General features: G+C 42.0%; 2 protein-coding genes across 2 annotated transcripts; both read right to left on the bottom strand.

Annotated features, from left to right (window-relative positions):
* Window positions 1-83: 83 nt before the first annotated feature.
* POLD2 (DNA polymerase delta 2, accessory subunit) lies at window positions 84-11,354 on the bottom strand. The gene is made up of 10 exons (XM_063311405.1): window positions 11,090-11,354; window positions 9,897-10,018; window positions 7,571-7,694; window positions 7,338-7,452; window positions 6,451-6,649; window positions 5,668-5,748; window positions 4,255-4,412; window positions 3,197-3,324; window positions 2,071-2,172; window positions 84-372 (listed from the first exon to the last, which is right to left on the bottom strand). Exons 1-10 carry the CDS (start codon window positions 11,307-11,309, stop codon window positions 209-211), a joined length of 1,413 nt encoding a protein of 470 aa, XP_063167475.1. The 5' UTR covers window positions 11,310-11,354; the 3' UTR covers window positions 84-208.
* A 9,483-nt stretch (window positions 11,355-20,837) lies between these two features.
* MYL7 (myosin light chain 7) lies at window positions 20,838-25,212 on the bottom strand. Its single transcript, XM_063310915.1, has 6 exons — window positions 25,108-25,212; window positions 24,262-24,337; window positions 22,662-22,766; window positions 21,658-21,736; window positions 21,222-21,270; window positions 20,838-20,941 (listed from the first exon to the last, which is right to left on the bottom strand). The coding sequence occupies exons 1-6, from the start codon at window positions 25,141-25,143 to the stop codon at window positions 20,840-20,842; spliced, it is 447 nt and encodes a 148-aa protein (XP_063166985.1). The 5' UTR covers window positions 25,144-25,212; the 3' UTR covers window positions 20,838-20,839.
* Between the last annotated feature and the right edge of the window lie 2,404 nt (window positions 25,213-27,616).

Genomic DNA, 27,616 nt, shown 5'->3' on the forward strand with positions numbered 1-27,616 from the left:
TTTTCCAACAGTTCTATTAATTGAATAAAGCGAATTATACAAGAAGTTCCCCTTGTTTTTGGTCATGAAGATCAAATCGCACGCAAAGGAACCAGAATATTTTATTGCATTCCTATCTATCTGAGCCAAAGGTCAAACTCTACAGTAAAAAGGAGGGACGGGGATGACTCCCAAGTTCAAGGAAGGATGAGAACTAAGTCCATGCCTCTCAGTCACCAGTCTCCATTACAGACTCTTCTTCCTCTTCATCATCACCGAAGGCAGAGAAACTGACTGGCTGGCAAGTGAGGTCGCACAAGTTGATCAGGCAAGCTGTCTGGGTGGTGCTGAAATCAGGAAGTGTCAGCAGCAGGACCTTCTGGCCATCTTCCCCTGCAGAGGAAGGACAAAAAGTAAAGACAGCTCCCTGAACTCAGGGAGCACAGGGGCGGGCAATACGAACAAGAGGAAAGGGTCGCAATTTCCCTTTCATCCTGCTCTTCCCTAAGTTGGGAAAAGCTTTTGTTGTTGCTGTTGATTTTTTAAAAAAACTTCACTAATAACTATCAGGGTTTCTATTACAACATTTGCCTGTCTCTCACCACTGACTTTCAGGGCCACAAAGAGAGGTGCTGGGGTCAAGGAGTGGTTGCAAGGACCCATTGCCCATTTCTGCCACGCCACCATGGCAGGAAGTCCCAGGTTCAAGTCACGCTGTCATCAGAAAGGATTAAGGACTAGGTGATGGCAAAGATTCTGATCTCTCCATTAAACTGGATAGTTCTGTGCTTTTGTAACTACAGAGGCACTTTGTCAGCTGAACTGGTTTAACTCGAGGGTTCACATCACTTTTTCCTCAAATAGCAATATGGACTTGCACCACACACTCGGTCAGAACTGAAGGGGCCTCAGTACAGGTGGTGCGAGGCTGGACAAAGATCTCACTTGGTATAAAATAGCGTCCCGTGTTTCTGCTGTCATGAGATCCACTAAGAACAAAAAAATAGCCCATAAAAATAAGCCAATCTGTAAAACCAGAAAAAGGCAGCTGAGTACATCCTGGAGTTAAACCAGTTCAGCAGACAAAGTGCCTCTGTAGTTACAAAAGCACAGAACTATCCAACTTAATGGAGAGATTTAAGACTTAAATAGTGCAGCGGCAGCCCGTATAATCGCACATCTGAGCACCCATCCCGTTCTGTGACCCGGTTGGCGCTTCCACTAAGATATCCTTCACTGTAAATCTCGAGTGGAATCAAAGCCCATCTGGAAGGCGGACGAACAAACTGCTCAAGCAACATTTCAAAAGCCCAATCAACCCACTCGCCAAAATTTGGGGCAGAATATTTAGGCTGGGATTATAGTCTCAGCATACATCCCAGTTACACAAGGGTGAGTTTTCCCACCCAGCTGCAGTCGCAAAAGCAACATCACGAAACCGCTGCACAGAGGCACTGTGAGAAGCTCCCATGGGACATTAAGAACATCCCATGATTTGGCAATGTCTTTTTTTTTTTTTGCATGATTCAGGCCCCTTTCTGCAACAAATCCCGTAAGATATAGCAAGATCCATCATGAGTACAATTTACTTCTTGGCAGGGGTGGGGGAACCAGGTAGTAGGTCTGAATCCTATGCCAATCCTAGTATTTATATGAACAGTTACTGATTTTAGTAATATCAAAATAGGCAGAGTTTCCAAGATAGGTTTTTCAGTAAAACCAGAAAATTCTTTGTCCTCTAATTTGTGGTTAGAGTTGCACACAGCTTTGCCATCTCTGGCTTAGCATGTTGGGTGATCCCAGCAAATGAGTTCACTTAATCAACCATGGTTAAACCATGTCTTAACACCAAGTGGGAACCTAGTTGCTTGCTGGGACAATGAAACTCAAGTGATGTGTACTGGGCTTTCATTCTTTTCTATCCTGCTTTCATTCTTTTCTATCTAGCTGTGGAACTTCAGTCTCTCGCCAGACACTGGCTTCCAATTTACTGATCGTGCCCTTAGGAATAAAGCAACCAAATCCCAAGGCAGTCCAAAAGAAGCCAAGCCAAGCCTGTCTTGCAAAGGATGCAGCTGCTTACTGACTTACCTTTGACTTCCTTGGATTTGAAGGAGGGCGCATTCCCGCAGAAATAGACATGAGGGCAGTCACTGAAGATGAATGGGTCCGTCTTGTAAAACGGGTAACAGCCTGAAAGGCAGGCAAGCGAGAGCCTTTGAATAAATGGCCCACCAGCAGGCAGACTTTAGGTGAAACATACGTTTTGCTCCTTGCAAGAACCAACACACTGCACCTCAGAAGACTGACCATTCCAGGCAGGCTGTGACCTCGCCAAAGTGAAACTCAGATAATTTAGGTTGATTTGGGTTTGGGCAAAAGAAATCCACAAGAGTTGTTAAAGCAACAGGGTACAGCTGGTACACCTCGCTCCGCTCCTCCTCCCCTGCATGGTGTTTGTGCCAGCCTGCCCACTTTTTTCTCTAGCATCATCCTACCTCCCATCGTGTTGAATTCAAACATAGCATCTGTGCCCAGCCCACCTGCCACATCCCCATCTTCCCTGGGCCTTCTTTCCCTCCACACCCACCCAAGAGATCTATTCTACCTTCCTCCCAAAGCATACAACCAGCCTTCCTTTTTCCTGCTCTCTCACACCAGAAGAGTTCTGCCAGAATACACATGCTCCAGTTCTGGGCAGGGATCAAATACATGCTCTGGTTCCATGCACCGACAAAGGGCATGTGCTTCATCCTGTGCAGAGAATGCTCTACATACACACAACGCTCTACTGCACATCCCTAGGAGAAAATGTTGAGAATGTAGGTACTGTACTCTCCATTCACAATTTCAGTTTTATGTTTCTTGATCTTTATTATGTATGTGTTATTGCATTCTCACTGACTTAAGATACTGTAAGTACTCTGTTATGATACAGCAATAACAACATATATTTTGGATATATTATGGAAATTAAATACAATGAGGAGGAAGCAGACACTGATCTTCCACTAAGGGCAACTGTCTCCTCCTTTCCCCAAAATACTTGACCATGAGCTGCACATTTAGGAGGTCCTGCAAGCAACCAGACTTTAATCCCCCGTAATACACTCCAGCTCATGCAACCTGAGAGCTGGCTTAGCCCGTCCAATGAGTTGCAAAGGTTAAAATACCAAAAGAAACAAAACCCAGCACATTTATCCCTTAGTTGTATTACCCAGAGTGTCTGGGGCTGTGGGGCTGAGATGCCCGATCCTTAAAGTCCATTCCAGAATTTCCAGATAATCAGACATGCTGCTGTACTTGAAAATGTCACTTATGTTTTGGCCCGAAGTTCCCAGAAATCTAAATAGAGGAAAATGATAGCTGTTTTACATTTGAATAAGATGGAACTCTAGCACAGAATGTCAAGGAAAGGATTTTATGCATTATATTTTTATCCAACATATTCTCAAAGTAACTCAGATTAACATAGTAAATGGTTCTCTCTCTCCTGGCCTCAGAATTGGCCTCTGATATGAGTACGGCTGACAGATAGCAAGTGATTCAAACTGAATTTGTACGAAAAAGAACAGAATCTGAATTCAAATCAGCCCGTTTACATCAGTCAATTACAGCACATGGTTTTTCTCTTTCCTAAGTCAGTCCTGTTCCTTTGCTACCTCTATTCCGTTTCCCAAAGTTGGACATGGAGTAAAAGCTATTCCTCCAGGTTGGTGTTAACAGAGTAGCTTCCAAAATCACCTCAACTGGCTGTGATTTGCTCTGGTAGAACGGCTAAAAAAAACCCCACAGAGCAACATGAGAAATCTCTCGTTTAAATATTGCCTCTGACATGAATTTCCTAGATCATATTAGGCAAACTGTTCACCCTCTCCTCACTATTAGTAGTGGTAATTTTAACTTAATGTCTTGAGAAGAGAGTCTCAGTAGGTGGCTGGATTGTGGAATTGCTGACGATGAACTCTGGTTGAATTCAATGTTCTTCTTTAATCAACCGTGGCTGTTATTAAGTTCAGGAAACAGGATTGGCTCCCAAGTGGGACACTTTGTAGAAACCACTGAAAAACCCTCTCTCCAAAATTTACATCTGTGCTTCTTCACAGTCTTACGGAATCGACCTTCACCCAAAAGTGGGTGATCCTAATCAGTGCACCTTGCAATGCTGTCAGAACTAGATACCGCATGTGAAATGGCTTGAATGCTTGACAAGGCTGTATAAATATTATGGAGTAACCATGGCACCATCCACAGAACGAGGAAGCCGGATTTTACCTGACTCCATCAATGTTTGCCTGGTATGGGTTGGTGACCAGCTGCAGGGTGGTGTATGCGCTTGACAGGGGAAACATGCAGCGATGCAGCGGCTGCTGAGGCAATGTGTAGTTGGTCGGATCAAACTCGCCTGGCATCACATCTATAGGGACGGACATCTGTAAGGGGAGAGCGGGCAGGTCCTTAGGACCAGCAGAACACTTCCCATGGTGGACGGAGGAAAAAGCGGAACAGCTTCTTCCCCACTGCCTCCTCAGCAGGGAACTAGAACAGTTCTGTTCTTCAAAGCTTGATGCTGCTGTTTTCATTCATTCAAATTTGGTATAGCCGCCCAACTCCAGTGGATTCTGGGCAGCTTACAGAACCAAAGCAATCCATAAAAACAGATAGAACATAAAACCAGAGACATCCCAGACTAAAATAATCTTAAACACTGTGTGTAACTTACTTCTTTGTTTAAACCTGGTATCATAGTTAATGGATTGTGAGCTACTTTTCAAGCCCAGGCAGGGTTGAAAAACAGAGAAGCAATTATGTACCTTGGGTCTCATACTTTGGATAGACAAGTGCATACCATTTTTTCTTATTAAGGCTTAGCAGCAACCTCCTGAGACTCAATTATACTCTGGACCCCTTGGTTGAATAATGATTGGAAAGTACAACTAAAGTGGGCCAAGTGCTTCTCCCTCACCCCTGCAACTTCACAGGTTCAGTGACCACATACAAGCTAGCAATGTCTGAGGATGAGCAGGGTGCTTGCATCACATCAATGACAAGCTGACCACAGTGTGAGGAGATCACTAGGAAAGGATATCAAAATTAAGTACCGATACCACAGTGTCTCTATACAAATATGTCATCGTGCCAAAAAAAAGGCAGACAGAGGTAACACAAACAAGCAGGGGACCGAAAAGAATATTTTTTTCAGAAAAGAGGAGGAAAAAAGCATTTGACAGAGATGGATAAAATAATATACAATCTGGAGAAAACGAACACAAATATTTTCCCCTCCTTCTAACCATAGTAAAACCAAGGGTCATTCAAAGATGGAGGAAAAACTCAAAACAGAGAAAGGACGGGCTTTTGAACCCAACAATTCATTAAAATAAGTGAACACTGGAAGATGAAGCAGTAGCCAGCAATTTGAACAGCTTGAAATGAAATGGGGCTATAAATGGCTACTGGTCACAATGGCTATGCAGCTTCCAAATATCCGATGTCAATGGGGAAGGCAGGAGAGGCTGTTGCCAACATGTTCTGCTTACGGATTTTCCAGGAGCATTTGGGTGGCCAGTGAGGGAAACAGGCTTACAGAATAGATAACTAGTCAGACTGTTCTGTTTTGAAGTAGGATTTGTTTTGTCTTCAAATATACCTCACCTGCCATTACCCTTTCTTGAAAACAAAACTTACACTCAGCTGCAGCAGAATTTCATCCAACATTTTTACAGCTTCAACACTGGCAGCTTGAGTCTTCTTGGTGAGGTATTTTGCCTGCACGACAATGAAAAAAAAAGATCAAAATACAAATTAAGAAGGAATTAAAGAAATACTAGAGGAACACAAGACATGCTCAGGCATAATAGTTGAGGACTCCTCCCTCCTTCCCTCAGGCAGAAACATCCCAATTGTTACATCTCATTTTAACAGCACAAACAAGAGATAGGACTATAGTGATGTTCAAGATGTATGTTTACATATACAAAGAAAGCAGTAGCACATTCTGGGTGGGTGGGTAGAGAGGCTCAAAACTATCCAACTCAAAGTAGGAGATAAACCAAAATGTTTCTGAATTGATAGAAGCATAAAAATCCCATTGGAGATTTGTTTACAACTATGTTGGAATCCTGGCTCAAAAAACTAGGAAGTGGCCATCATTCTGCCTTAAGATCCCATAATAATTTCTTTGGAAGTTTTCAGACTGGTTGGCTGCTGTTTAGAATTATCCTGCAAGCATAAAAGGTTGAGCTAAATGTTCCTTCCAGAATTATAACTCTAGAAAACTGGGAGATCACACCTCAGGAGGTACATCAATCTACTTGTCTGCTTAGCCTCAAATTTATTAAGGTCACCAATGGACTTAGTGAAGGAACAGAATTAGACACCTTAATTCATTGGAATAGAGAGTGAAAGAAAGGCACAACATAAATATATAAACAAACAGCATGGCTCATAGAACGTTTCTGATGCCTTCACCTTGTTCATGGTGTCTCTGCTCTGGGTATTCTGGCTAAGCAGGTTGCCTGCCAGAATGACTCGAGAGATGAGGGCTGCCCTGGATTGCTCACCCTCTGCGCCCAGCTGCCCTGTCACCATGTCCACCAGAAGCTGCATGCCCAGGAGACTCTCTCCACTCTTGCCACCAAGGCCCAGGCCCGACACAAGCAAGACAAACCTGCAAGGTAAGATACCAGCCACAGGTGTCAGAGAACAGAGTGGCTTTTGTAGTCAGAAGTGGCCACTTGGCATACACCAGGGCACTCAGCAAAGAAGCTTCTAAGGAAACAGAAGCTGGCCCACCATCAGAATCACACTCAGCCACAAGGGTGGCATTTTCTCAGGTCCCTGTAAATGAGCAGGCAGCAGCCGTGAGGGTGAAGTGATGCCACATTGGCATCAATGGGAGCAGCACAATTTTTGGTCCGTTTATTCCTCGTTAAAGGGGGGTGGGTTTTTTTCCCCCCAGAAAAAGGAAACTATGTGCATTAAGCTTTGTGCAGGTTTAATGCATCTAGTTTACTTTCTTTGCCAAAAAGGGTGCCAGTTGTTAGTTTGCTGTTGAATTTCAGTGATGCCATCACAGGCACTCCAAGGTCCACACAACCAAAGGCAGTGTGTGTGTTTGTGTCATAGTTTGGCCTACACAGGTGTAAGTAAATTGTTAAATAATTGTTAATTGTTCCACCATTAAGGGGAGATCTCTGGGGAATCATATCTCTGGATGTAGCCACTTGCAAGAGCAACCAGCTGACTAGTAAAACGTGGGAGCCTGTCCCTCCGTCCAGTTCTACGCTGGCAATTGGTGGAAAGAAGATTCTGAGTGGCAGGGATCCTTGTGTGACAAGATTATAGGGGTGTCTCACTTGTCCGTGCTGGGCCCCATCATGGGCAGCTGGGTTGGCATATCTGCAAAGCAGTGGTCTTCAACAAAAAATCGGCCATCGTCCTTCTCTGAACCGTAGACGGCAAGGATGGTCCCTAAAACAGCAGGAAGGGGCAGACTTGAGTCCCTTGAAGGCAAAGCTTCCCTCCACAAAAGAAAGACATTCCAAAGATGTAAGGCATAAGAAGCACAAAACAAGGCCATCTGTCCCACCTGTCACCAGCTTGTCGATCTGTATCTCCCCCTCAAGTTTGATCCGCTGCAGCTCATCCTCCAGGATCAGTTCATCTGACTGGTGAATAAACTTGATGCGGGGAGGCTGGGGGGGCAGGTTGTGCTATGAAGATGAACAAATTCTTGCTGTGAGGAAGAAGCAATTGCAACCCTGCTTTGAAGCTAGTCCCTGACACACTTTGCAGGAGCCAAAGCACAATTTAAGCTGCTTAACTTTAAATCCCCTCTTGGCCTAAGGCTCCTTTGGTGCATTTTTTATTTTGAAGTATGCCACAGAGACTCACAAAAAGATTGCCATGGTGGACATGACCAATCTGGCACATGGCAAACTGATGTGGTTGCTTCCAGCCATCCTCATGCACCCACAATATTCCATCACCCCATCTCACCCTTATCTTTCTTCCCCCTCTAAGTAATAGGCATATTTGCAAATGAAGAAGTGGGGTGCAGCCAAAAGGATGCCTACTACAATTCTAGAAAACAGTGCTTTTTTGTTGCATGTCAGTTTATTTTTAAAAAATTCAAGAATCCAAAAACATCAGATTAATCAGGGAGCCTGACTGATACAAAGGAGGGCACTTCACTTGCTTACCAAACATTTCCAAGAACATTGAAGCCAGCTTCTTCTGATTAAGTGCCAGCAGCTGCTTCATTTTACAAGGTGGCCACATGGCTCCCAGGGTCTCAGTTCAGCAGGTAAGATGACCACTAGATAAGATCTGAATCTTTAACACAGAAGCCTAAGGTCTGGGAGCAAAATTCTTGGATGGGGTACAACATGCTTTTTTCTCATCGCTTTACATTTAGGGAGTGCCAAGATCTATTCTGGAAAGCTTTTTTAGGCAGTGAATTCTCTTATGGCCATTAATGTTTGTTTACCCATTTTCAAATTGGTAGTTTTGAGTTTTAGCAACGCTGTGGCTGTGTAAGGTACTTTATTATTCCCTCTGATTCTGCTGCCTTCAGAAAGGCATGATAATATTTTTAAAGAATTGCTACCATAGTCTATGGTTCCCCCATGGTAAGCAGAGCAGATGCCTCTCAGCCACTGTCCCTGGGGGTTTAGAACATATAATATTCTAGAACATTTATTTTATGTCAGTTGCATTTTAAGAAAAAAATATTGTAGACCACAAAGAGAACTAAGTAACTTCAGACTGCAGCATTAAACAGAAGAGTGAAACATGCTATTTGGAGAAGCACATGAACAATAAGCAGGTAAGAGCCAAGTTTCCATTGTGCATTCAACTGGAAATGCCCTGGCAGAAGATTTTCCCCCCCAGGGTGAGTTCTGCATTTGCTGGAGAAAACAACCCATGCCCTGGTCCCACAATTCTTCTCCATCACCCCATGCACTGGCAGAGAACTGCTGACGGCTGAATCATCCCACTTTTTAAAAATCATTATTGAGGGCTCTTAACATGCTGAAATAATACTTTTGAAATCATCAGCAAGACTCCTGTGGATTTATGATATTGTCAGTCATTGCAACACAGCAATGAAGCAACCACAGAAAATAGGCCTATAAGGAAAAATAATCTTATAACAAATAGCACTGATTTCCCAATCTGTCCTGATTAATGTGCTAGCAATAATGTTTCTATCTAACATTTGTTGGCACTCAGGACAATAGCAAGCAGGTTATATTAAACAAACAAACAAGAAAAGGATCCTAAAATGATGTTACTCATTTGGTCAATAACCCTTACAGCCAATCTTTGGCAGTAGAGTTCCAACACATATGTTTGTAATCAAGTTATGTCTGAATGGAGTTCATTATTGGGACAAGTTTTTTTTTCTTTAACAAAAGGGAACAAAACACAAAGATACATACATTGTCAAAAAATACGTAACAAGTGCTCTAAAAAAAGTGAAAAAATACAACAAAAAATAAGAAACAATGAAAGATGTAATGACATACTGTATTATACATTATTTGGGCAAGTTTAACGTTGCTCAACAACCATCCTCCCAAAATTAGCTAAACGAGATTGCGCAAGAGATCAGTTTCCAAAACAATAAGGATTCTTCCAGACAGAGAATTTATCTTTTTTCTTGCCCATGCTGAGCACTTATTCTGCAAAAGAAGTTTCTTCAGGGAATGCCTCCTCTCCACTCCAATTTTTGACAGCCCCAACGTTATACAAGGCACTGGAGGACTGTGAGTCCAGTGAGATCGTTGCAAAACTAGAGAGGGCCTGGAAGTTGGTTGCAGACCCTTATTTTAGATGCAGAAGATCCCAGAGTCTGCCTCTGACAGCTCCCAGGCTCCTTGAATGAAGCCCGGAAGCTCCCTTTCCCATACCTCTTCACTGATTTCCCGCAAGATGGAAGGCTGAAGCTGCATACACTTGAAGAGTGTCCCCACCACACAGCACGTCTCTGAGATCTGTAACTCACATAGCTTTTTCACTGTAATGTTGCTCCCTTTAGGGAAAAAAGACAACCAATTAGACGGAAAATTTTAAGGGCCTCTGAAGTGGAATTAACTAGAACAGGAAAATTCTTTGCCTGCTTGAAAGCCCTGCATCTGTCTAGTTTCTAGGCTCATGACGTAAAATTTTATTGATTCTTTTGGGGGGAAAAAAGGTAAGGACATGCCTTAATAGAAGTACCAAATCAGCGTATTATAAATGTAACTAAATATCAAGTTTAAAAAAAAATACTGCTAGCAAAGCAATAGCATAAAATCTAACACAGAACTTTAGGAATTTGATAAGGTAACAGCATTGTTTCCTTTAGAGTTCCTTTTGATGAAAAGTGGGCTAAAAGTTTTGCAAATAAAATGAATTTTCACATAATCAATGTTACTTTTTAATTGCTAGGCAAAATAACAATAATACATCAAAGTTGGCATGAATGAGCTGCTTTGGGAAGGACATTCTTTAAGCCAAGTGTTACCAGTAACTAAAAAGTCCTCTTTCTAGTTACCATACTTTTTACTTCAGGTGAGGGAGAGAAAATGCAAGCTTTGGGTAACAAATGCAATATTACAATCTGAGCTGTCTGTAGTTGGGGTAGCTCTCTGCCTACGCAAAGGTGTGTCCACATGTCAGTGCAAGTTCCTTCTGATTCCACTTGGATTCTGAGATATTAATCTGCAGAGAGGATTATTCTATGACCGCCCCCCCAAATATTTTAATCAATATTATTTTAAAAACAAAATACAACCTTTATTTAAAAATAACAAGTAAACTTCTAAAAACAGACTAAACAATAGACAAAACCTGCAACACCAAACTAATCAATAAAGCTCATTAAACAAAACAGGTCCAGAATGCCTCTTAAGTATTTCTATATCTCCCTTTTGCTACTTTCATCTGTACCTCTTATTATTTCTTAATTTCAGATTCAGCATACAACTTTTATACCATGTACTTCAGTGCAGCTCCACTGATTTTCACATGACATTTTCTCTAGGAGCAGCAGCAAGCAATTTACACCCTCAAAGTCATACAGCACCCACAAAACAAGACTTAATTGTGATGACAAGCGTACCCCATTTACGCCGGGCTCTATCAACCAATAATGGTCTCATCTGGATAAGGCGCGTAGCATAGATATGAGCATATTGCCGATTGAAAGTACGCTCTCCAAGCCTGAAATTCTGGGAGCAGTTGGTGTATGTTGAGATGGGCACACGGGCAAAGGTGGAAGCCACTGCAGATGGGGATGCCAAGAGGCCCTGTGCAGATTGGACACCCTGCTCTGAGAACATTGCCTTGCAGGAGAGTTCTTAGACAGCTAAGGAGGAGGTTTCTGCTGGAGACAAAAGAAATGAGGTAAGTGATCAGAGTAATCAGGAGACTGGTAGCACCTTTTTTCACCTAACATTTTTTCTTAAGACACATAAACTTTCAGGAGGTGCAACACACTTTATCAGATGCCACTTTCTGCATCTCAAAAAGTAGCTGAAACTCACAAAAAATTATGCCTTGAAGAACATGTTAGTCAGGAAAGGGGCTATCAAGCTCCTCCTGGTTTTTTGCCTAGATTCACACAGCTCTCTTCCCACAATGTCCACAATAGGGAGCTTGCAGTGTGCTTCAGTGTGTGTGTGTGTGTGTGTGTGTGTATACACACACATATACATACACGAAGTTAGTACCTCTTTAATCAACACATCAATAACTATGGCACCTGCTTCTACAAGGTACGCTGATGGCCATCAACTTAAAGAAGGGTTATGGATTTTATAGAAAATATGGACTATTGCTTTCATGTTCAGCTCATGTGGATATGCTACAGGCATTAGCTTGTATAACCACTGTGAAAAACAAGGTGGCAGATTAGATGGGCCTCAGATATGAATTCTGAAAGAATTCATCCCCCTTAAGAGGGATGGTGAGATAAATCTGATAGACAAAAAGCAGTATGGAGAGGACAAAGCCTTTCTAGTTTAGCAACTGGTTCCCCACAAAGGCTAAGTGCACGATGAGAACAGCTTTTAAGACTCATGGTCATCACCGCATCTTGTCACTGCTTCTAAAGCATTCAGGGCACCTTCCTCTTAGCATGCAGAAAACACCCAGGCAAAGTCTTACTCATCAGGTCTTGTATATGTTGGAGAAGGTTCGCACCTGCAAAGCTGATTACCTCAATATACACAGGTAGTCCTTGCTTAACAACCACAATTGGGATTGGAATTTCAGTTGCTAAGCGAAGCAGACATTAAGCAAATCCAACCTGATTTTACGACCTTTTTTGCAGCGGGCATTAAGCAAATCTCCGCAGGCATTAAGCGAACCACGCAGTTCCCCACTGATTTCGTTTGCCAGAAGCCAGGCGTGAAGGTAAAAAATGGTGATCATGTGACTCTAGGATGCTGTGACGGTCATAAATGCGAACCGGTTGCCAAGAGCCCAAATCATGATCACTTGACTGCGGGGGACACATGCTATGATGGTCATAAGTACGAGGACCGCTTGCAAGTCGGTTTTGTCTAGCACCGTCATAAGTCCGAACCTTCACTAAACTAATGGTTGTTAAGCAAGGACTACTTGTACTTGGAGAGGGTAAGACAGACCTCTTCTAGTGTGTAAAACAATGTCACAAAAAGCCAGCCAAGGCTTTATCATTCCAGAGGGCAGGACCAGGAATAAGGTTGTCAAAATGCAGATCCCAGTTCAGAAGAACTTCCTGTTGGTCCAAATGAAGCTGGTCACTTGACGGAGATGTGAACTCTCCATCTCTGGGTGTGTTCATAGGAGGGGCAGCCCTTTATCAAGAAGGCTCCAAGGTTTCTCAGCCTTGGCAGCTTGAGGATGTGGGGACTTCAACTCCCAGAATTCCCCAGCAAACCATACTCTGGTTTGAATCCTGCCCTGAGCAGGGGCTGGACTCAAGGACCCCTTTTAACTTTAGGATTTTAGGTTGATAATATGGAAGCTACATCTTGTGGGACATTGGTTAATATATTATTACGCAATAATTAGAAATATAAATTACCATCTCTCTCCTGCATGCAACACTTTGCAGGAAGGAGGGGAGACAAGAGTCCATTAGAGTTTGGTGTCTAATAAATTCAAAATAATAACAGCAGCAATAGGCAGAAACCACGCCAACTCACCACGCCTCCCAAGGCTCCCCCTACTGGACTTCTGCCTGCCCGTCTGCCGGGCTAAGCTCCTCCCTCCAAGGCTCCCGACCGTCGGAGATCATTCTGCCTTTGCTCACCGAGCCCTGCCCACCTTCCCCTCCCTCACCCCAGTGCTTCACCTGCCGTATTTCCACCTGCCATGCAAATCCACGGCCCCCACTCCTCACGCGCCGACCAGGAGGAAAAGAAAGGCTCCGCCGCCGAGGTCAACAGCCAGCGGCTCCTTCGCCCCGGCCACTTGCCTGTCCCGCGCCGCCGGAGGCCGAGCCCCGCATCGCTCGCGCAAAGGGGAAAAACGCGCCAAATCCAAAGGCGGAAAGCAGGCGGGGAGGAAAACGCCGACGGGAAGTGACGTAGAGTCGCCGCACTCTCTTTCTCCTTCCATAGACTCACACCTATGGATTGAATGCGCCTCGGTTTGGAAGTAGCATTTCCGGGTCGCTTCTTTGCCCCGCCTTCGACACCGCCCCGCAGGAGGGCGTTTCGGAACGGACGGCCCCCCGGGGGTGGGGTCTGTCCCGCTCCAAACGACGCATGCGCCGGGCTCGCGGCCAGGTGTTGCCGGCTGGATGCCCACGTGGATCCTCCGCCATAAGTCGTGCTTTATAACTACAGCGGCTGGGCTCGCCTACGATTTTGCAGTTTTACCTGTCTGCGTTGCTGGACTCCATTATTACTGTTGTTGTTAAAGATTTACATAGAAATAAAAAATAAACATGAAATAAAGGGAAAAGATAAGAAAAGTGTGAAAGTAAAAGCAGTTAGGGTTATAGATGAAGCACGTTTTCGTTCATCTGAAAGACACAACTCCTGGCCTGAGAACCAACGTCCCTCATGTCTGGTGTAAAATGGAGGTTCTCATGAAAACACAATGGTTTAAAGTCACGGCTGTATCCTCCTTTTGGTCTTTATCCGCTATACTGTCAGAGAAGTGGCCATCTTCCTGTCCCTGGAATCGGCACAAGCATGACCAGCTAACCGTTTTTAAGGGATGGACTCATGGCGTTGCCTTTATCTCATCCTCAGCCCACACAAAGTTGCTTTCAGCTGTTCCAGTTTCAAAGTAGGGTTTTCTGAATTCTCCCGGCACAAGTTTTGCCATAGTCATGATCTAGAACTCTGGACAATGAGGTCGATGATACACTCCATGGCTGTGATTTGTTCAGCTCTTACCAGCTACTTCAAGCTGCTGGGGGAAGCTCTTCCTGTCTGATCACTGGGCTATGGCCTCCATGGCCATTTTGGCTTGGACTTCAGGATCAGTGGACACCTGGCTTGTACAGAGACATTTGCCCACATCCTGCCTAACCAGCACTTTCCTGCTAGGCCTTACCTGGGCTCCTTATATGCACTGGGTTAATGCTCTTTTGAAAGAGTGCTATGCCTATGTTAAAAGGCAGGTCTAGCATTACATTCAGGCCTTTGATGCACAGAAGGTCAAGTTAAACCAGAAAAGAGAGCCAGGTTTTGTTAGCCATTTATTGCTGATTCTGTCACTGGTGATGTCATTCCAAAACTTCTGCTACTTCTATTAACAAGAGGTTTCGCATGAGCATAATGATCTGCATAGAGTGAAGCTTGAAATGGGTTTTATTTCATTCTGTGATAAATACGATTCTCTGAAGTTTAGAAATATAGGCCAAACTCACTCCATTGCAAGAAAGATCAGGTAGCATCTAATAACTGTTTTCTGACATCACTTGAAATAGCAAATCATCCCAAATATGTATTACCTTTTTTTTTTTTTAAAAGAGGAAAAAATGCTGTAATGTCCAAAAAAGATATGCAACTCTCCCACAAAACACAGAACAAATATCAGGAAAAAAGTAGCATCATGCCAGTTTCAACCATGTCCTGTTCTATGTTTAGCTTCAAATCTTAACTCAAAGTAATTTTTGTAAGGATATTTTATTCTTTCCCCATTTTCTTGAGCAATGAAATGTTCCAGTTGCAGGGAGATGTGGCTATGGTTTCCTTTCCAGGAAGGAGAGGAGGGAAAGTGGTTTAATTCCCATTAGAATCAGACCTTGTTTATATATTCAAATCAAACCATAATTCAAAGCTCAGTTGTACTTCAGAATTCACACTTCTCAAAATAATTCTGGTGTGGTTCACCAGTCAGGAAAATAATGTGGTAGTGAAAAGAATCTGCACAAAAATGCACTTTTTAAATTGTTGACTGGAAATCCCTTATGGGCTTTTCGCATAAAACAGAAAACGTGAACTTATGATTTATGGTTTTGATGATTAGACAGGATAGATTATAGAAAGAAGAGGGTCATGTTGTAACCTTAGAGTAAGAGGTAAATTTATAACTGTACTTATAACCGCTAAAAGAAGATTGGAAGCCACTTTATATTTTTCTGTTTCTTTTCAATTTTTCTTTTCCTTTTTTTCCTTTTTGCACTTTTAGCTTTCTGATTTCTTTCTCTTTCTTTTTGTCTTACTTTACATTAGTTTGTATTAGTTTTTATCTTCCTTTTTAAAACTTAATAAAATTATATTTTAAAAAATGAACTTTTTAAATGTAGAAAAATGCTTTCAGTGAGAAGTTATTTATAGAAACTGCTTAAGTAGACAAACTTGCAGGCAGGTGTTTGGAAACATGTGAACAAAAATACATATAGATTGTGATTTTAATGTATACACTTATGTTAGCCTTTAGCTGGTTCATAATTTCACCTGATATGTTTTGGCTTTATTTTAGAAGCCAAAAATCAGGATACAAACTTTCTAAATAAATCAGTTATAAACCAAGAGCCATCTTCAGGAGAAAGATGGCCAAAGCCATGCCTGAAAACAGTCTGCATATCTGGGGTTTCAAAGCCTTCACCTTCATTCTAAATATGCCTTCCAGATCAAAGAAACACAGACTGGAAAGGGTCATTTGGAGCATCAACTCCAACCATCTGTTCAGCATATAAATCAAAATTAAAGCATCCCTGGCAGATGGCTGCCCAACCTCTGCTTGAACACACCCAACAAGAGGAAACTACCACATCTTTGAGTAATTGATTCCATTTTCAAGTTGTGCTTACTGTTAAGTGATTCAGCTGGAATCTTCAGTTCATTATCTGAAGATTATTACACACTATTCCTTATACAATAGCTGCACTATTCCGTATACAATAGCTGCACTTCCCTGCTAGAAGTTCCAAACAAGGTCAAGGTTTTGCACTTTTAGACAATGGAGAACAGGTCTTCGTCTTGGTTACACCCTTATATGACCTGAAAAATCCATCCCCATTATCTTTTCTCAAGGCTAAGCACCAGTTCCTTTCATTACTTCTTGTAGTGCCACTGATGTTCTGTGTTAGGACAAGGTCATTGTGAAAGTCATAGAGTAGTTGCTGTCTCCTGCTGACACAATATCTCTGTCCAGCCTCTTATGTTTTAGCTGGACAGCTCCCTTGTGGATCCAGCAGGTTTTCCCCATGGATTTGTGGCTTTTTCTGCTGGATAGATCTCCAGCCTTACCCCTCAGATGGAGAATTCAGGCCCTATAACTCAGAGAAAGGAAAGAGCAGTCCACTTGAAAAAAAAAGAATAATAAACTATTGCTTTAATTTGAATAATATATTTTAATATCCTCAAAATGTCGGAAATGACATGCCAAGGTTTATAGATAAAAAAGGTACATTCTTCTAAAGCTGCTATTTTTATGTTAGGACACTTCTTAATATGTGGAGTCCTCGGTGCTCTCTGAGCCTTGTTGTTTTCCTGCAGACGTTTCATTGCCAGACTAGGCAACATCTTCAGTGCAAAGAGGGAGTGGGAGCAAGGCCCGCTCCCTCTTTGCACTGAAGATGTTGCCTAGTCTGGCAATGAAACGTCTGCAGGAAAACAAGGCTCAGAGAGCACCAAGGACTCCACAGTTCAACCCTGAGCTACAAATATTCGCTTCGATTGGTACTTCTTAATATGGATAGGCCTCTGAGATGGACATTAAAACTAATACTACAGTGGATATTGCAACAAAAGGTTGCAACGTGTTTTTGCTCTTTACTAGATATGCTTCTCTCCTGGGCTGCAACCAACAAGGCTGTTGAACCTACTCTCCTCAAATGCACCAACTGCATGTGTCATGTAGACTACCAAACGCTGTCAGGATACTATTAGAGTTATTTTTTTATTTTGTTCCTTTTCCATTTAAAAGGTATTGATATATGATCTCTGTCATTGATCACTCAAATCTGTTGATTTTATTTCTCTTGCTGCCATAGTCTGGTGTAAAAACCCTACCTCTTCAAAGTGGATATGCTATTTACTAGAAAAGAAAATTAGACTGAATAGAACCTTTTCGAAAACATGCCAATGTGAGTAGATTAATAGGTACCACTTCGGCGGGCAGGTAATGGCATTCCATTTAGTCATGCCGGCCACATGACCACGGAAGTGTCTACGGACAAACGCCGGCTCTTCGGCTTTGAAACGGAGATGAGCACCGCCCCCTAGAGTCAGACACGACTGGGCTTAATGTCAAGGGAAACCTTTACCTTTACCTTAGAACCTTTGAAACATTTGAAGGGTCTTAAACTCATTAGGAATATGGTAAAAGAAGCAGAAGAATTTTTAACTCTAATCTTTTGTTCTCCTCCTTCCTCCTCTTAGGATGGGCATCTTAACTTCAGGGCTGTCTTCCATTCAGTTAAGCAAGCGATTTGCATTCCCTTTAAAGTACCGGTTGTAACTTCAGAAATGCAACTTTTGTTGTGAATCAGAGTTGGAAAGAGTTAAATTCTCTCATCCCCTCCACTCAGTTCTGAGCTTGCTCTGGTTTCCTTGTTGAGTGCTATTTATATTTATATAACAAATAGCGTGTGTGTTAATTTTATTTACACTACTATCATCACCTCTAATTGGCCTTCCAGAGAAACTGAATCAAAATACTGGTTTCCCAGAAACAATATTTGAAAAGCTCTGTTGCACTCAATTTGGAGAGCTGAAAGACAAACCAAAGTTTAGAGTACAGGATGAAGCACGCAATAATATCAACTGCATCATCACTGTGGGCAAATGCAAAGAGGGAACAACTACACCAGGCTGTTCTTCCCCATCTTTTAACACATTACTTGAAAACAGGTCTTCCTTTTTTACCACCTTTGGTGAAGACATCTCACATTTTTGCAAGTAATTAGGACAGCTCTTTTCTATAGCCTGAACATGTGGTTTCTGATGCATTTTTGGAACAGTAAATGGCTGCTTAAATCACATGTATACCACAAACCATGTTCTCACACTTTATTATTGGTAATACCTCTGCAAAGAACTATGAAGTTTGCAGAGCAGAGGAGGACAAAAACTTAATTCCTGACATATTATAGGCCCCTTCAGATTCATCTTTGGTTTTGCCACAACGAAGAGGGGAAGTGTTGTGTAAACTGGCACAATGTGCATCATGACATCACAGTACAAAAGGAGCAGAGTTTGCGTTGCAACCTTGTGATGCCTGTTTTGTCATTTGCTAGCCCCTTGTTCCCCCCTACAGATACACAGCACTCAAGGGATGGGGCCAGATCCAGTCTGACAGCTCAGGGTGATGGAACTGATTGCATCACATCCCTAGAATGCTACTCATAAGTTATTGGGCAAATTAGAAATATAAATAATTATGTTCATAATTGTCTTCAGTCCTTCTCCCCAAGTGCCCACCTTAGTTTCCAGACCAAAAGGTGGAACATGAGTTAATTCTCTTTCTACACTAAATCTATTCAAGCTTTTTTGGGACACGGGGGGTGTCAGAGGTTGAAAAAGCCCATTCTATTTTAGCCCAGATCCACTGGGGCTAAAAATAAGCTGGTGGCCATCTGGCAGCGTTATTTTCAAATTAAACATGGCCTCCTAAAAGAAAGCAATGTTTTCTTGCGAGGCGCCCAGTTAAACTAAATCAGAAGGCAGGACCGGCCATATCATTAGGCAGAGAGGAGGACCAGCCTCAGGTGGCATATGCTGAGTGGGATGGGCCGCACTGATAGCTTCATCACCATTTCTTCTAAGTATCCCAGGATGGAGTTGGAACTAGCCTGTTACCTGACTCATTGCAAAGCTGAAGAAGAACTTCTGTCCATATAAAGGGAAAGAACCCACATTTTTCTTGGCCCTAGGCTGGTACATGCCCAAGGCTGGCTCTTTTGATAGGGCAAAAAGCTTGTCACACCTCTTAATTGGCTTCCAGCTGCAAGAAGGAAGAAATTATGGGACAACACAGGAAAGTTACAAGCAAAAGCCAACTTCATCTGGGGCCCCTGTGAGATTTCAGTTACGAAGCAGATGGATGGCATCATAATCTGAAAATTGCTATGCTTTTTCAAATTTTTCTATACTAGATCTAGCTTATTCTTATACTTCTGCACTGCAGTCCTGGAGAACAGAACAGTTTTTCTGAGATGCTTGCTGTCTGTTGCTCTATAAAACTTAAATTTTAGTCTTAGAGACATTTTTCTCTCTGTTTTTGCACCACCATGAATAAAATGCTATGATCAGCCCGTCTCATTCACTGATTATAATGACACCTTGAGTGCAACAAGAAAAAGACAAAACTAGACACGTTCCTGGTCTAGGAACTTTAGATCCACAAGTTTCAAACATACTTGGTGAAATCTTCTCTTTGGGAAAATCTAGAATCCAGATCTAAAGGCTGTGTGAACAGGGTACAAAAGAGGCAAGTCCTGAAAACCTTTTCTTCAAGCTTCCAGGGTGACAATAGTGCTTGAATGAGAACATGAACAGGCACCCCACAGTTTGTGGGCCCATTTGCATCCCCCTCTAGAGCCCCTGGTGCAGACCACCACTGATGGTCAATGGCAAACTACCCTTTTCATTGGAGATGATGCTTTTTTAGATTTATGGGTTTTCCAGCTTTTATTTTAACTTCTCCCAATTTTCACAGAGCCTCATCCATTCACTGAGCCTCCTTCACTCTGAGAACTTAATGGCAAGTGCAATGACATCATGGTGCTAGAGGACTGTCTTTGCTGGAGAAAAATATGCTTGGTTATTAGGAATGAAAAGTTGCCAACCTTCATTTAAGGTTTCTGAATATTTTCTCAGTAACCCTAACAAAGCCAGGGCAATCCTGTAATCACTAGATTTACTTATTTGTTTATTTGTTCACTTATTTATTTATTTATTTATAAATTTATTCACCGCCCATCTCCCCCTCATGGGGGGACTATGAGCGGTTTACAATAAAACAATTTAAAATTATAAAAGTTATCTATGAAATTATAGGTAATTTTTCTTTCTTTCTAAGGACATGTCTGTCTGTCTGTCTATCTACCACCATCATCATCATCATCATCATCTTGCCTTTTTCTTATTGTGGAACTCAGTGGGGATTTCCTGGCGTTTCTCTTCCATCCAGGTACTAGCAAGACGAATGCTTGCTTAGCAAGTCAGCAAGCTGCAATCATGTCTTTTCCCCCAACCTGGTACCCACCAGATGGGCTGTGGTACAGTATCCATGATCCTTAGCCACCACCCAAACCCACAGAGGTACTTCTATCCAGACCCTACTCTTCATCTTTTTCTCCCCCCTGTCATAGCCAAGGTCTCACTGTTTTTCATCAAGTTGTTTATTGTAAACTTTAACAAAGTAGAACTACTTCTGCTTGAATGGGAGTTGCCCCCAGTCCTTGTCCTACAGGTCTTCAGTCTTCCTTCTCATCTCCATGTGTGATGATGTAACACAAAGATTTGTAGTCAATGTTTCCAGCCACATCCATGGGAGCAAGAGAAAACATTTGCTCTACCTAGATAGGAAGAAACACAGAGGCCAGAGCAGGTATGGAACATCACAGTCGATCAACCTTTGAAGACCTTGCAATAGCATCTCTGGGGATTCCTCTATATGTGAACATTCCTCAATATGTGAACAGTCACATATTGCAAAGGATAGCATTCTGAACTAAATCCTATCAGTTTCAAATGTAGATCGATTAGTATGTGGGGAGAAAGGTATCTCCTAGCTTTGGTGCTCCCATGAGAAAAATGTTCTTGCCAAATGGGATTTTGACAGAAGGATTATCTTACCTCCTCGAGGGAAAACTTGTCAGCTTGAGTTATCAGGAGTTGCTTAAACCTGGAAAGCAATTTTTAAAAGTCAATGTTATTAAACACATTGCCCAGATCTTTGTTGTTGGATAGAAGGCCTCCAGGGACAATGGAAAAAATAAGTTGACAGTAGTTTTTGAACTTGAGAGACAGTTTGGTGTAGTGGTTCAGGCACCAGGCTAGAAACCAAGAAACTGTGAGTACTAGTCCTGCCTTAGGCACGAAGCCAGTTGGTTGACCTTGGGCCAGTCCCTCTCTCTCAGCCCTAGGAAGGAGGCAATGGCAAACCACTTCTGAAATCTTGCCAAGAAAACTGCAAGGACTTGTCCAGGCAGTCCCCGGGAGTCAACACTGACTTGAAGGCACACACGTGTGCACACACACAGACACACACACAAATAGTTCTTGGACTTACTCATCTTTGTTCACATAGCCAGTTGCATTAGGGTCAAAGAGTTTGAAGGCAGCTAGGATGGATTCCTCTGGGTCAGTACCTACAGAAGATACAGAATACTTAGGAACAGAGAAAACTGCCTTTCCGAGCTCTCCCATTGGATATTGATAGCTCTCAATATTGCTTAAATCAGAGGTGTGCACAACTTTTTCCAGACTGGAGGACACATTTGTCCATTGAGTGGCATGCCAGAAGCTACATTCTAAATAATTGGTAACATAAAGCTAAATCTGAGTACATATTATTTAAATTGAATAAAAATCGTCAATAGGTTCAGTGTCATGTATTTAATAATTCTTCTCTTCTATCACATTAAAACCACTATTGGGAGGTTTCTAGAAGCTGCATCTAAGGCTTTGGGACACTGCTTGCCACCCCACAATCCCAGGAATGTGAATCTTTACTTAACCTGGTTACTGAATTAATCAATTTTCTGGGTTTGCACCATACATTGAATTAAAAGTCACTGAAACAGGCTGGTTTTGCACATGTTCAGCCACCAGTAAATGAAGATGCACTTAGCCAAGTTTCACTATTTATTTATTTTGCAGGTTTACAGTTTATCCCATATTTCCATCAGCATTAAAACTAACCAAACATAGCATGTGGTGTGAATGCATCTGCTAAATCTTTATTAAACTTGGTTAAGTATGTGGTGCAAATGCAGCCCCTGACTGCCAGCACCTCTCCAGGATTTCAAATCACAGTTTTTTCCCGGAGATGTGTTAGATAAAGCCTGGGATTTTCTTCACACATAACTCTGTGCTCTGCCACATAGCTATAGCCCTCCAAAGAGGGAATCTCCATGTGAGGAAGATCTTCCCCCTTGCCTTGGGAGAGACATGACTGAAGATGTGAAAGTTCTAAGAAGAAGTGGAAATTTGGGAGTGTCGGAACATAAGGCAAGGATTGAGCCTAATCTTGATTATTGAGCACATTCCAAGGCTATGATAATGCTAATTTACCATTCAGTTTCTCCCCAAAGAGTGTCAAGAAGACAGTGAAGTTAATTGGTCCTTTCCCTTCCTTCAGCATCTCTTCCAGCTCTTCTTCCTTGACATTAATTTTCCCTGTAGAGAGAAAGCTGATCCCAGTCAACTCCATTCCTAGCTGGGAACATCATCTTCTAGTGTTTACTTTCTCCAATGGTAGCCAAAATCACTTCTAGATGGAGTTGGTATGGAATATTTGAACAGAACAAGGCACAATTCCTGGATGCTTTGGTTTCACTTTTATACCATTAGGAAATCATTCAGACTCCCAACATCTGGGGAAAATTTCAAATATGGGGGATTTTGGTAGAATCTCTGCTTACCCACAGACTTTCAAGAGCATCATTTGAATATATATATATGTGGCCTTCAGGACAAGACAATACCAGGACAAGGCAGCGAACCCATTCATATACAACATGTGATAATTTTTCAGTCATATGTTTGGTCATCTTTTTCTTTTGCACATTAAAAATTAGAATTTTAGAAGCAATGCTTAGACATCTCAGTGTCTTGCACCCTAGAATTTAGGGAGTACATCCAATCCTAGGACCTCCAGATTTTGTGCCTCTCCTCTAAAGAAAGAATGCCTTCAAACAGAAGACTGCCCTCTGATGGGTCTTCCAATGTCAAATTAAGGGACAGTATACCAGCCATTGCATGCATAATGAAAAAGAGAAAGCTCACTCCGCCCTTCTAAAAGTGATGAACTGTTTATTAACAGTAACACCATCCAGAGTTGAAGAGGAATGCTCAGAGTCCAAAAATAACACAACCACTACTAGTTCTCCAGATAAGCAAATTCCACCTTTCCTCATCTCCCTGCTCCAGTATACTTCCACTTGGAAGACCACTGCAAATTTTGCATTTTGGTCCAGAGAAGTGTCACCTTGATCTCTCCAAAAGAAGGAATGAAGAGCAGAGAGAAGCAGAACTTAATGCTAAAACACATGCTGTCTTTTTTTGCAACGAAAAAGTCCCTGTTTTCTCTAGCATGGGAAGAACAAGAGGGTTGGTGATATCTGGAAAGGAAGAGATGAGAAATGTTTCTCTCTGCTTGAAACCTGCAGAGCTGTTCCTGGTCAGAGTAAGAAGTACTGAACAAATTAGATGAATAGTCTAGCTCAGTGTTTTTCAACCTTGGGAACTTTAAGCTGTGTGGACTTCAACTCCCAGAAATCTCCAGCCTGCTGGCTGGAGAATTCTGGGAATTGAAGTCCACACAGCTTAAAGTTCCCAAGGTTGGAGACACTGGTCTAGCTGGTATAATTTATCTTCCACTGTTCCAGGGCCTTACTAGTATAACCCTTTACATATTACTCTCCATACCATGAGTTTACTACACAATGTCCTGGTTGTGTCCATGAATAAAGAAGTAGATGAAACATACTATTTGATTGAATCCAGCTTCCAAGTCTGGAAAAGATAAGAATCTTAGGACATTCTTCTGGAAACCTGGGAGTCCCGTAACAGTGCCTGGTTGTTTTCATTTCTATCTGCTATATCTTTAGTAAAGAACAGATTCCTGAGCCTGCTCAGATTGTAGCTTCATAACCAGAGTAAAGTCACTCACCAAGTTGACTGTATGTCTCCTTCAAATCAGATTTGCTGATAATTCCATCTCGATTCTGGTCAATACAACTGAATGCCTTGGGGAATAGGTAAACTCGGTCAGATCCCTTGAGTATAATTACTTTATGCCACTATAAAAAGGACATGTAGGCTCATACAAATATGCTCCCTGCTTTCTATTGTCAGGAATCACATTCTTCAGCCTGGCTGTTATCTCTCCTGTGATTGTGGTGCTTTAAGAGTTTGGAAATCCTTGGCTGTTTCACAGAAGACACAAGTGTTATTTTTTACTTCTTCCCACATTTGCATGCAATATCTTCTGACTATTTCTTTCTAGCCTGCGCTGGTAAAATTTGCAAGGGATAAATACCAGTCTGAAAAGTTAAGCTGCTGCACCAAAATCGGGCTTGGAAAATAATATGTATGTATGTACAGTATGTATGTATGCAAGTTGTCCCATACCTTCTCCTCTATTGTTCATATTACGGTGGGAGCTGGCTATAAAATAGGACAAAACATTTTCCCATTCAGGATAACAAGTATTATCTCCACTCTTATTGGCTTTGTGATGTCACCATGTGGCTAAAATCTGATTATTTACATGGCCCTTGACATCATTATCAATGAGCTCTGTCCTTGGCTAGATCCAGTAGTGTGCAAGAAGAATTCCCCTTTTAAAGGTAACCACAGGTACGGTAATTATAATCATCATTACAGTTAAGCAGCAGCTGAAATGGTATTGAAACCAAATAGAATAAAATGATGCAAGAAATATGTTGAAAAGAGGCATACACGGGATCCAAGCTGGACACAGTGTTGATTATAAATTCCTTAGGGACTCACTCACCTCCTTGAATTCTTGGATCTGTGACTGCTCAAACATTGAAAAGACATTGGAAGAACCCCTCTGGGCCCGCTTAGCTGCAGTTTTGCTTCGAGTCCCAGCTTTTCTGCTAGCCTGAAAAAAAAGAAGAAGATCTGGCTAGATCAGTGTTTCTCAACCTTGGCGGCTTGAAGATGTGTGGACTTCAACTCCCAGAATTCCCCAGCCAGCATGGATTCTGCTGCCCTAGGGCCCAGCTAATAAAAAAAACAAGGGGATCCTCTTATTCCTCTTAAACTTTTTGCTCTCAGGACCCCTTCCCACTTTTAAAAATTATGGAGGACCCCCAAAAGAGCTTTTGTTTGCATGGGTTATATTTATCAATATTTACCATATTAAAAATTAAAATGGATGACTTCTTAGAGTATTTATTTATTTATTGGCTCATGTAAAAATAACAATACCCCATTAGAGATTAACATAAAATATTTTTCATGAAAAAATACTATATTTTTTAAGAAATAAAAATAATAATAATGAGAAGAGCATCATTGTTTTAAATGTTTTCAAATACCTTCAGTATTTGGCAAATCATTTCAATTTTCAGGAGCACTGAGAAGGTCTTGGGGGACCCCCAGGGGTCCTAGGACCACATTTTAAGAAACATTGCCGTAGAGCAACTGAAGACGTGAGCAAGGCTCCTACAGTTCTTGAACAGCATGAAAGAAACTATGTACATTACATTTCTGACATTCTCAGTTCCCAGACCCTCTGTAGGTTCACTGAACTCTACTGGATGGATCTTCGAAGAGGGAAATCCTACCCACCCCAGAAAACCCTTTCTTTGCTTCCGTATAACCATTCCTTCTAATGGTGTCTCTGAGCAAAGGAAAGGAGCCTGGACTTTTTCACTGTAGAGATCTGAGTACCAAAATGGAATCGCTTTCAACAAATTAGGATTGTCCCTGGAAGCAGCTAAAGCAGATGCAGTATGCCTTAAAGCATGCAACAATCTTTATTTTGGTTCATCCTGGTACAAGTAATTACCCATTGTCTCTCTACAATTGCCTTGTTTTTTCAATAGCTGCATCAAGGATTGGATAACAAAGACTATTTTCAACCATCACTGGGATATGAAATCTTGCCAGCATGATTTGAGCATGCTTCTTTGCTTAATCCTTTTTTGCATGCATAAATGCCCAACAATGGCTTGCTTGTTCACTCTTTCCCTACTAAGGACTAAAAAAAGAAATGCATATTTAATTATTTAAATATATTATTATTATTATTATTGTTATTATTTATTTGATGCTCAGCTTAAAGGTGATGTGGTACTGCGAGAGAGAGAGACAAGTCCCAGTTTTGTCTTCCAGAGAGCCATCCAAAACTCACCACCGCAAGGAATTCACTACAGCAAGGACGAATATGAGGTCCTACTCACCATCTTGGGCTTCCTCCTGAAGAAGAAAGGCAGTCCGGTCAGTGTTGAGGGTGAGTTCAGCCTATATTCAGGGGCTTATCTCTTAGTGAGCTAAATTAGGAACTCAGTTTCAGGAGACAGCCAAACTTGGTTGCCTTCTAGCTCTGACACTGTGACAATTGATAAGGCCTGGAGAATAGCGTTCTTCAGGCTCCACTGATGGAAAAAGTTGGTCTTCCAAGTTGAGCATTTCCTTCTGAACAGAGTTTTTCTGGCTGCCCCTAAGTGGGTGCTATATATGCAAACGGTTTATCTTAGGACACTCCTACTTCACCACCATTTTTGCCCATGAAACCATTTAAAGCAAACCTGCTAGAACTCCCATTGTCAGTCACTTTGTACCACTGAGATTCCCATCTGGCTGACCAACAGAGAGCAGAAAAACAGTGTTCTAACCAGCCCACCCACCCCCAACAATTCTTGGCAAAATATTTCATTTGAACTTTTTGCCCACAACGAGGGACAACTTACAGGCCACTCTTCCCTCCAACCTTTAAAATCAGGAGATTGAAATTTCTATGTTAAAAACAATATTTGAAATATCTGTCTTCCAGAATATTCATGGACACATATTAAAAACCAAAAATTCCTCAAACTTCAGGAGGGAGCTTGCAAACAGATCAATGAAACACCTTCCTGCTTCATGCACCACCCTAATATCTCAAATCAACCTGTTCTCCAGGACTTTTTTTGTTTCTGACATGTGTGCATCAGTGACTGGAAGATTTGTTTGGATAGTGCTGGTCCTCTAGGAGACTGACATTCCCATGTCAAAAACAGCAGAAACAACAGAATGGCTGTCCAGTCTCTCCTGCAGCCCAGGTTAGTGCCCAACAACCAGTTTGGGAAGTTTCTAGAAGCTGGGTGACATCATCAGCCCCATCACTCAGTCAGTGTGGATAGTTTGTATGATTGTATGATTTTGTGTCAGCAAAAGAGGGAAAACACTTTAATAGTTGAGCCATTGAAAACTTTAGGCTTCTAGAGATGACATCAAAAGGATGTGTGCCTTAAAGATGGTTGGCAAGATGTCTTTGGGTTGCTGTAAGCAGG

The sequence above is a fragment of the Candoia aspera genome, chromosome 9 (assembly GCF_035149785.1).
Source record: "Candoia aspera isolate rCanAsp1 chromosome 9, rCanAsp1.hap2, whole genome shotgun sequence".
NCBI classification, from domain to species: domain Eukaryota; kingdom Metazoa; phylum Chordata; class Lepidosauria; order Squamata; family Boidae; genus Candoia; species Candoia aspera.

Coding starts and splice junctions, on each gene's coding strand:
- POLD2 (XM_063311405.1), bottom strand. CDS start 11,309: ATGTTCTCAGAGCAGGGTGTCCAATCTGCACAGGGCCTCTTGGCATCC. Junction 5,749..6,450: donor GCAGAGACACCATGAACAAG/GTGAAGGCATCA, acceptor ATTGTCGTGCAG/GCAAAATACCTCACCAAGAA. Junction 3,325..4,254: donor GCAAACATTGATGGAGTCAG/GTAAAATCCGGC, acceptor TCCTCTATTTAG/ATTTCTGGGAACTTCGGGCC.
- MYL7 (XM_063310915.1), bottom strand. CDS start 25,143: ATGTTTGAGCAGTCACAGATCCAAGAATTCAAGGAG. Junction 21,737..22,661: donor CTTTGGGGAGAAACTGAATG/GTAAATTAGCAT, acceptor TATCTTCTGTAG/GTACTGACCCAGAGGAATCC. Junction 21,271..21,657: donor GGCTATGTGAACAAAGATGA/GTAAGTCCAAGA, acceptor ATTGCTTTCCAG/GTTTAAGCAACTCCTGATAA.